The sequence below is a fragment of the Maylandia zebra genome, linkage group LG2 (assembly GCF_041146795.1).
Source record: "Maylandia zebra isolate NMK-2024a linkage group LG2, Mzebra_GT3a, whole genome shotgun sequence".
NCBI classification, from domain to species: Eukaryota; Metazoa; Chordata; class Actinopteri; order Cichliformes; family Cichlidae; genus Maylandia; species Maylandia zebra.
In genome coordinates this window covers 19557107-19567186 of record NC_135168.1, presented here as the reverse complement: position 1 = coordinate 19567186, position 10080 = coordinate 19557107, and the positions used below count along the sequence as shown (strand labels likewise).

General features: G+C 41.8%; 1 protein-coding gene across 1 annotated transcript in view; it reads left to right on the top strand.

The window, feature by feature from the left end:
• Window positions 1-4435: 4435 nt before the first annotated feature.
• The window catches only part of elp1 (elongator acetyltransferase complex subunit 1), an 18867-nt gene continuing 13222 nt past the window's right edge, over window positions 4436-10080 (top strand). Inside the window, exons 1-17 of the mRNA XM_012924657.4 lie at window positions 4436-4545; window positions 5596-5782; window positions 6032-6184; window positions 6327-6408; window positions 6633-6713; window positions 6817-6902; window positions 6984-7174; window positions 7259-7382; window positions 7479-7572; window positions 7740-7970; window positions 8053-8223; window positions 8546-8624; window positions 8713-8868; window positions 8968-9074; window positions 9253-9356; window positions 9457-9510; window positions 9599-9704. Of these exons, the coding sequence (XP_012780111.2) occupies window positions 5633-5782; window positions 6032-6184; window positions 6327-6408; window positions 6633-6713; window positions 6817-6902; window positions 6984-7174; window positions 7259-7382; window positions 7479-7572; window positions 7740-7970; window positions 8053-8223; window positions 8546-8624; window positions 8713-8868; window positions 8968-9074; window positions 9253-9356; window positions 9457-9510; window positions 9599-9704 (1969 nt within the window). The 5' untranslated portion in view covers window positions 4436-4545; window positions 5596-5632. The remainder of the gene's footprint in view (window positions 4546-5595; window positions 5783-6031; window positions 6185-6326; window positions 6409-6632; window positions 6714-6816; window positions 6903-6983; window positions 7175-7258; window positions 7383-7478; window positions 7573-7739; window positions 7971-8052; window positions 8224-8545; window positions 8625-8712; window positions 8869-8967; window positions 9075-9252; window positions 9357-9456; window positions 9511-9598; window positions 9705-10080) is intronic.

The following is a 10080-nucleotide window of genomic DNA, read 5'->3' as shown; positions in this document are numbered from 1 at the left end:
CTGGTGTGAATCCCTTACTTTGATCACGTTATATTGTCAGAATAAGTCATTATTTTATTAATTTCATTTAATTATATATACCAACAACCATTGATCCATCCGTTTTCTCAACCGCTCATCCATCCAGTTGAGAGTGGTGATGTTTTCATGGGTGGGTGGGGGGCTGGAGCCAATCCCAGCTGTCACAGGGGAGAGGCGGGGTACACCCTGGATCACAGCTCTAACACAGAAAACAGACAACCATTCACACTCACATTCACAACTGTTTCTGGCCTATGGGAAAACGCAAGAGTACTCTGAAGAAACCCACGCAGACACGGGGAGAACACGCAAGCTCCACACAGAAAGTTAGTCTGTGTTTTGTCACTGAATTTTGAGATTTTTCAGTTATTATCTCGTGCAAACCAGACATTATCCCATGTGAATGAGTTCTCCTGTGCAAAGAACACATTTCGCGCAAGCGGAGTCACCTTCGTTATTGTCGTATGCAAATGAGCTGTCTCGTGCAAATCAGTCACTGTCTCGCGCAAATGAGTTAATAATATGAACAAAGTTAATGACTTGTTATGATATAATAATTGGTTTGCATGGTCTTTTCTTGTGAAAGAGTTGTTATCTTGTATAGATAACGGTGTTTTTGCTACGCTTGCCACAATTTATAATTCTTTCACATGGACATAATTTGCTGTAACACACTGCCTGTCTATGAATTTCATTGTATGGCCTTCAGGTAAAACTAAAACTTGACCCGCTGAGCTCTGGGGGCTGCACGCAACTACTTAGTGGTTTTATAATGCATGAGATGTTTTACTGTTCCAGTAAGATAAAAAAAAAAAAAGTCACCTTATGAGATCTCAGGGGCTCCACAGATTTGTAAAAACTGAAAATATGGTCGAATAAATTCTGAAATCCCAAATAAAATATGTGAGGATGAAATCAGTTTCACGTTTTTGCTTCACGTGTGTTTCCTTTTTTCCCTATCAGACCCTGAAGTAATTTTGAGTGTTTCCACTGCATGGTTTGATGGTTCAGGTCACTAAGGTTCACAAAAAAAGGGATTATTTAAAATGAAGATGATGATATGAGATTTGCATATGATCTCATTGCCCTCCATCTCTCTCGGGCATTAAACAGCTGCAGCTCAGATTTGTCTTCTGACATTACTTCATACAGATGACATGATTTTTCTCCTCACATCAGCTCCTGAAACTCATACAGTCGGCCCACGTGTTCTCTGTGAACTGAGGCAGGGCTGAAGTTTTTCCATCTGTGTTCATCGTGATGGTGATGACACCGACGAATATCTCACACAGTCAGGGGTGGTTTTAACAAAGAAAAAAAATCTGTGTTTGAAACACGCACTAAAAGCCAAAAAGGCTGCTAGGAACTTTAATTTAATTTAATTTTCATCTCGTGTGCTGAAGTAAATGAATAGGAATGGACACCCCATCACCTTTTCCATCTCCCTTATATTTACTAAATCATACATAGAAACATCAGTATCCAGTAAAGATTCGAGATTATGGTGGCCACAGAAGATCTGCTGACATGAAGTTATTCACTTTGCCCTTTTCCTCTCATCTAAAAAGAACAAAAAACATACACATTCACTGACTACTTTATTAGGTACAGCTGTTGAAGTGTTTACTAACGTAAATATCTAATCAGCCACTCAGCCAACCACTTGGCAGTATCCAATGCCTTTAGGCATGTACATGGTCAGGATAAACAGTTAATGTTCAAACCAAACATCAGAATGTGGACAAAATGTGATTTAAGTGATATTTAATGTGGCATGGTTGTTTTTGAAAGACTGGCTGATCTGAGTATTTCAGAAACTGCTAAAATAATTTTCCAGAGCAACTATCTATAAGGTTTACAGAGAATCTGAAAAAGAGAAAATATACAGTGAGAAGCAGTTTTCTGAGAAGAAGTGTCTTATTGATGCCAGAGGTCAGAGGACGGGCTGATTCAAGCAAGGCAACAGTAACCACTAATAAGTAAATAACAATTCATTCCAACCAAGGTATGCAGAAGAGCATCTCTGAATACACAATATCTCGACGGACATGGACAGCAGCAGAAGATCACAGCGAGTGCAATTCCTGATGGCTAGGAACAGGAAACAGGCCAATGAGGCTCAGTTTCTGCTGGAACGTTCAGGATTTGATGCGGACAACATGAAATCATGGATCAGCGGTTCAGGCTAGAGCTGGTTGTGTGATGATGTGGGGGATGTTGTCCTTTAGACTTTACCAACTGAGGATTGTTTAAACACCACTCCTCATCCAGCTGTTTAGAACCACAGTGTAGCCATTGTCTGACAGCTGCTTCCAGCAGGATGACGCACCATGTCACAAAGCTCAGATTATCTTAGACTGGTGTGTTGAACATGACGACGAGTTCACTGTACTCAAACTTCCTCCACAATCACCAGATCTCTGTCCAACAGAGCACCTTTGGACGAGCAGCCTACAAATCTGCAGCAACTGTGTGATGCTGTCGTGTCAACTTTTACATGTAAAAAGTCAAGTTTAGGTCTGAAGGCAAAAGAGGATTCCACCTGGCACTGATAAAGTGTACCTAATAAAGTGTCTGGTGTTTTATTTATGCATGTGTCAATAAAATTAAAGAATAGATGATTCTCTGCTGGACAGATGTGCAGTATTATACAGAATTAGTGGATGTGAAATGATTTCCTGTATCTGTCATGTGCAGAATCACTCTGTTGGTGCTGCCTGTGGTGCAGAGGGTGGTCAGGATTTCGGACAGTTTCTTCAGTGATCTCTTCTCCAGGCTTTGTTTGAAGTCACAGTTTTTTCTCTTACTGGTCCATGAACTTAAATGTCTCTGACATGTCTGTTCCTGGCTTCAGATCGCCCTTTAAAAAAGAAAAAAAAATGACTTTCTGTTATCTGGGGTTAAATACTGATTTATTTTAGTTCGATGTGATTTTATATCTGAATATCTGAAAGTGGAAACCACTCCACATTTAAACTCCCTCTGCACAAAGACATAACGTGTCCATGTCTGTGTGACAGCTGCTCTTCATTTCCCCACACAAGCAGATTATCAGCAGGAAAGCATCACAGCAGAAAATTTAAACCTGCACGAGGAGATGTGAGCAGGCTGATAGGAGCAGTTTGGAGGAGGTGAACTGGACTGGAACTGGACCTCCAGGGTGGGCTTAAGTTGTTCCAACAAATGCGTCCTCAAATTTTCCAGATTTAAAAACAGCAGGAAGCAGGAAGTTGCTGCTCTGGTTTGCATTATGTAACTTTACAGATTATTCACTCTGACACAGATTTTTTCCACCAACTTCTCCTTCTGCTCCTCAGTGAAGCATCACAACAAAGATTTCTTCCAGACTTCTTTCTGAAGTGCCTACAGTTACAGTTAATGAGGAGCCATTTTAGCATGGGAGTCTGTGGGAAGTGATTCGCTTTTGGAGCCAGCCTCTTTAGTGGTGACTTCATTTCTCTGCCCCAGAGGGTGATGCTTGGCCTTGATGTTTTGGCAGTATTAGATCGTGGAGCTGTTTCAGAAACCTGTAGAGATCCTGTCAGGGCAGTAGGGGCAAAGGTGCAGGTTTGCTTTCATTTATAGTTACACTCTCAATAACAACTCGGTGTCATGATCCCTCCTGTTCTTCAGGTGGGGTACCTGTCATTGTGAGTGTGGGTGATCTCTTTCAGTGGCGGGCGTGGTCCAAGCAAACTACAGTCAGACGCACCACAGTCGATGCAGTTTATAAAACTGACTTCCACCAGATTTTTAACCTACTCATGTAGTAGTGGACTTATCCGCTTCTGTAATGCCTCTAGTATTATGCCCATCTGCAGCACTGTTGGTCTTGCAGAGGTGACAGCTTCTGGATGTTGCATGGGTTTAAATTTAAATTGTCTACACATGAGAAGTAGAATATCTCACTTTTTGTGGGCATGATCCCTTGAAACATGTGGGTCACAAACAGATTCTGATCTGTGGAAGAAGGTTGGTTATTACCAGACCAAACAACAGCCGAAGGTTTAACAGGAGCTACAACAGCAAGAGGAAGATACACTAGACTTCTAGTGTCCATTTATACTTACTAGAAGTTATAAAATGTAATTCAAATAAAAACAAAACAGTATTTCTGGCATACACAAGGCAAAACTTTGATGTATTATCTCAGATTTTAATTGTAAAAACGCAAAATTCTGAGTTTTTAATTATTTATTAATTTTTTAATCACAAGTGAATATTAGGAAGTTGAAATTTCTAGATAAAACCCTGAAATTTCCATTTGAGTGCAAAATATTTTTCCCATAAAACACAGAAAAACACACACGATTGTAATAAATATGTGATAAAAGATCAATATCGTTTTAACTTCTCCATATTCAGTAGCCGTTTAGATTCCCTCCGCGCCGCTAGGGGGCGACATAGCCACCAATTCATGTTTCCGCGTCAGAGGTTAAAGGTTGTGAGTCTGACACCGCCACATGCATGTTGTTGATGTTGGAGACTGGAGAGATTTTCCTTACCTCGGCTTGTTTTTTCACGGTGGGTTTATTATTTTTGTTATCGTTTTATTTTGTTCTCGTCGCGTATTAAAGTTTCTTTAGCTTAAAGCAAGCTAGCACGTCTTGTTCCATTTTCGGACACCCTGTAGCCTCGGCGTCTTCATCCCTCTCACACTGAGCAAGTACTGGACAACAAACCAGCTGTTTAAAATGTTAAATGTCTTTAAAAAACTTTTGCCATCATCACTTTTATTTATTTATTTTACTGTTTATGTGTAAAAAACGTTCAGTCCTGACTCAGAAACCTTGCTAACAGCTTAATACGATTCCTTACATACATAAATATTCCTGTAAGGAGGCTCGAAGTTATTTTCACGCCTTTGAATAGTAATTAAACTCATGTGAAACAAGAATGTGTATTTATATATTTAATGTTTATGAATCTGGAGAAATGTAAACAGTTAAAATAGCCTTGATAAATACAGTTGCAGTCGTTCGTAAATAACCCAGTATTGATGAGGATACATTATTTTTATTATTTTATTTTATAATTTGTTTGGGCACTTTTAAGATTTGTTTCCCATCATAAGGGAAAACTAAAAATAACTTTTTATTTTCTATGAAATGTAGAATTGTTCCTGCATTATTTTTTTCATATGTGATATTTTCTGATTCTATTGTTAGTTTTTTTGAGTGTACCATCTCATTTGAGAGCAAACTAAAAAATGTGTATGGAGAATATAACTAAAGGGAAAAACAAACTAAGTATGTGACTTCTTTAGATGAAATTTTCAGCTGATAACATCCATTTCTTTCTTTGTTGTACACTTTAGACTTTCAAATTAATAACGCTGGTTTAAAAGATGAGGTTGAATGGATATGAGACTTTTCCAGTAAAACAAAACAAATGCAAACGTCATTTTCTCCACATTCAGCATAGTTATTCTATATTTCCCTCCAATATTATTAAGTGTTGAGTTTTAAAACTGAAACACAGATCTTGTGGTTTTAATCTGTGGTAATTTAGGTAAAAACTCTTTCAACCAAACATTTATTTTTTGCCTAATTTGTACCAAATATACTGTGTCAGGTCTCCTTTGGCACTTGGAGGCAGGTCCTGAGGTGAAATGAGGAATCTGAAACTTCTGAAGAGCCTTCGGAGCTCGGAGCTGCAGGGTCCAGGCTCGCCCCAGTGTTTCTCTGTGCGGGCGGACACCGGCTCGCTGCTTATCGCCTCTCAGTACTGCATCACAGAGTACGACCCCCGGACAGGCCAGGTGAGAAGCGATGATGTAACACTAACACACTGGAAATACTATGAAGTGCTGTTAATACTCAACAGGGTGTAGTTTAGCGTGATTCAGTGAGGAGACGGATGTGTTTCAAGTGTCCAAATTTGAATATTTAAGTGTAACATATGTTTGCCTCAAGGTGCACCTGGAATTTCTTCATACCTGTTCTGTTTGGGACTTGAACAGGGCGTCTTTCTTATAAGCTTTCAGCTCTTCTCCGTTTTTCTTCGGCAGGTTATCAGTGAAGCCTCTTTGACAGCAGACGGTTTCCTTCCAGAGGACGGCAGCGGGGTTGTGGTCGGACTTCAGGACCTGGCTGAACTGGAGTCTGCATGTTTGGCCACAGCAGGTGGTGATGTCGTCCTCTTTAACCTCAACACCTGCCAGGTTAGTAATGCTCAAAGTCAGACAGATTTTTAAAACTTGTGTCCCCCAAAAAAATCTGAAGTTAGGTTCAAGCTCTGGTTATGATCAGGGGGAAAGAAGTTAGGACAATCGGGGTCCTCAGTAAGTGTGCTCTGATCCACAGCTGGAGTGCGTCGGCAGTGTTGATAGGGGCCTCACCTCGATGAGCTGGAGTCCTGATGAAGAGCTTGTGATTCTCACTACTGGTCAGTATGTTATATAATCATCAGAAATGCTGATGATTTCCATATTGAGCAATATTTCTTAGATTAGAAACCATCATAGATGAAGAAAAGTTCATCTGTGATGGAATGTTCAATATTTGGAGTTTTTTTTTTTTAAATTTTGTGACACATCATAGCTTAGGTAATTATTGATCACACACAGTTATAGGTGTTGTGGTTGAGTCACTAGTGTTTTGTGTTCACAGGCCAGGAAACGATCATCATGATGACTAAAGACTTTGAGCCGATCACAGAGGTTGGAATCCACCAGGACGATTTTGGTGAAGGTACGGTGACTCTAAAAAAATTAGTGGTCTCCCAGCTGAGTATCAGGAGCTACTCAGGTTCACCAGACGGTGATGTGCTCACCCACATAAGTTTGTTTTGCAGGGAAGTTCATCACCGTGGGCTGGGGGAAGAAGGAGACTCAGTTTCATGGCTCAGAGGGCAAACAGGCAGCACAGAGGAAGATCCAGGTCCCTTTTAATTACTCAAATATTTGAGTTTATAAAAAGAAACTGTAAAGTCAAGTTGATGATTTGATCATGTGCCTGCAGGAGGTGCAACCTGCTGTATCATGGGACGACCACAGGCCGCGGGTGACGTGGCGAGGGGACGGGCAACTTTTTGCCGTCAGTGCCATCTGTCCCCAAACTGGAGCCAGGAAGGTCAGAGTCTGGAACAGGGAGGGTGTCCTGCAAGCCACCAGCGAGCCCATCAACGGCCTGGAGCAGGCGCTCTGCTGGAAGTAAGTTAGTTCATTAGTTTTCCCCCTTTCTCTCTCTGGAGAACTTTTATAAATCTGAAGCACACTTATTGTTGTCTGCTTCAGACCTTCAGGCAGCCTGATAGCAAGCACTCAGCGCCATCCCAACAAGCACAGCGTGGTGTTCATGGAGAAGAATGGGCTGCTGCATGGAGACTTCGCTTTGCCGCTCAGTAAAGCCCAAGCCAAGGCATGCTCATCGAAATCACTCTTTCTGCACGAACACTGCAGCTTCTGATCCAGTGGAGAGTTTAATCAGATCATTGCACTGTGTTTGTGTTTTTAGGTGAAGGAGCTCCTGTGGAACAGTGACTCCGCTGTTTTAGTCGTCTGGTTGGAGGACATGAGTGCTGGAGAGGACGGACAGGCCAACGCTTACAGTAAGTTCACCATCAGATTTAGTGAACTGTCTGCCACAGATGCCACCAGCTGCAAACTCATTTTTGTTAAGAAGCAGGAACAGGAAAAATACCGTTAATGTGGAGAGTGTTGCATGTTGTAGTCAGTCAGAAAATCAGGAAACAAAAAAAGTGTCTTCGCTCTGCAGTCCAGCTGTGGACAGTGGCAAACTACCACTGGTATCTGAAGCAGAGCCTGGAGTTTGGACCAGACCCTCAGAAGGTGCCAGTTTGTGTCTGCTGGGACCCGGAGCGCCCCCTACGGCTCCATGTGGTGACCCGGAGCTGGACCAGTATCACCTACGACTGGGGCTGGACAACAGAACGGAGCACCGGACTGGACGCCACTGACAACGCCAGCGTGGCTGTGATTGATGGAGGTAAGGGTCAATGAAAGATGAGAGGGTGCTCAGTTGTAGATTTATTCCAGTATGGTGTTAAGATTTACCAAAATCCCCTCAGAAAAAATCTTGGTGACGACCTTCCGGCAGTGTTTGGTTCCTCCTCCCATGTGTTCCTTCAAGCTCCAGTTAAAATCACCGGTTAACCAGGTGACCTTTCTGTGCCAGCCTGAGGGAACCAATCAACTGGCAGCGTTCACCGCAGATGGACAGATTTCAATCTACACCCAAGGTGGCTTAATAAAAACAAATTAATCTGTTGATTTTCCTTCAGAAAAAAAGTTGAAGTTTAAGGATTCATGTAGTTTTAGAATGTAACACCTTTTAAAATCTATTCATCAAATGCATAAAAGCGATGTTTACCGGATGTTAAAACCAGAGAGCGTTTACTTCTGAAATAAAAATGAAACTTCTAAATTTAAGTGAAAATACAACCTACTTAAAAGAAAAAATCATAATACTTAAAGTTTTGTGGCTAGAAGAAGACCTATGTGACTGTGTCTTAAATTTTTTTTGTCTCATAAACATGACTTTATCTTCCTGCATGATTCCAGATTCAGGAGAAAAATCAAACAAATTGGCAGATGGGTTCAGGGTTGTGTCTCATCCTCTCATCCTGCAGAAGTCCTTCAGGTAACACAGTCTTCAGACACACATTCTCATTTTCTTCACCTGATTAGGCTGTTTCTAGAGTTTCCCCAGATTTTTCTCCCTCCTGTAGACCGGCAGTTCTTCAGGATGTTCCTCTGGCTCTGCGGCAGCTGCTGTGGCTGCAGGATGAGCTGTTTTTAGGTGTCAGTCCTGGTCTGCTGCCAACCTCCTCCACCCTGCTGATGCTCCGCCCCAGTCAGGATGGTGGTGATACCCTCACTGTCAGGTCTGCAAACTAAGAAACCTCCTGCAGCCCCGTAAAGCTTGTAGCGTGTCACAGATGTCATTAACAATTAATCTTTCTAATAGTGATTTTCTGCCTCAGGTCTGAGGTGGAAGTGGACGGTGTTGTGGTCAGTGTGGTTCATTCCTCTCAGACAGGAACTGTGGCCCTGCAGCTGGAGGATGGACGGATCAGGAAACTGATCTGGGGTCAGCAAACGTACCTTTATTCATGCGTTTTAGCAACTGATCCATGGGTTGGGGGGTTAATTTTCCTTTTTTCATTTTTCTGACATGTTGATACTTTCCTTTGAAGCTTGTTGTACATGTAAGGAAGCTGTATCAGTTTACAGGAATAAATGTTTTATTTCTGTATATTTCTGTGTAGATTGTCAAGAGCCATCAGTGGAGGACTGGCAAGACTCCAGCAGCTGCAGCATCAACTTTCCTGTTCCCTGTGTCCAGATGGCCCTCTGCAGCATCGGCGGAGAGGTAGAAACTCACCAGCATGTAATTAATTACATGAGTAATTGTCTCTAAGTTCTAGTCTGCAAGCCTGATGCTCATGTATGCTTTTGCTTTTCATCCTCAGGAATATCTGCTCGGCTTGACGGAGAGATCTCACCTATATGCTGGAGACTCAGAGGTCTGCATTTTTCTTTCTTGTTTCATTGGCAGTGAAGAAGCAGCAGAGCTTATTAGAAATATGTGCATTTGTCTCTGCTTACTTTCAGCTCGCCTCTAGTGTTTCTTCCTTTGCGATTTGCAACGACTTCCTCCTCGTCACCACGCACTCACACACCTGCCGCTGCCTCCAGCTGAGCACGCTCACAGTGAAAGGTGGGAGTTTTTCCTCCTCTTAATAGGCCTTAGAGACCAGAGCCCGTATCCCTAAAGATTCTGAGAATCCTCTCAGAGAGCTCCTAACTTAACCTAAAAATTCCTTGCCAGGAGTTTTAGCTTAGAAGTGATTCCAGAACATTTTCAGTGAACTCTGAGCAAGGAATGGATGGAAAATCCTATCTTAGTGAGGAGGTGTGGTTGACCCCGTTGCTAGGTATGAGTCATCATTTCAAAAGCCGTGATTGGTTGATCCTACAAGTTTGATGGAAATGAGCTTTTGGTGATAATGAGCAAAGGATGTACCCTCAAATCAATAAACATATCATATACTCTAATCTTATGCTGACTGTAATTGTAAATAATATTTCACATT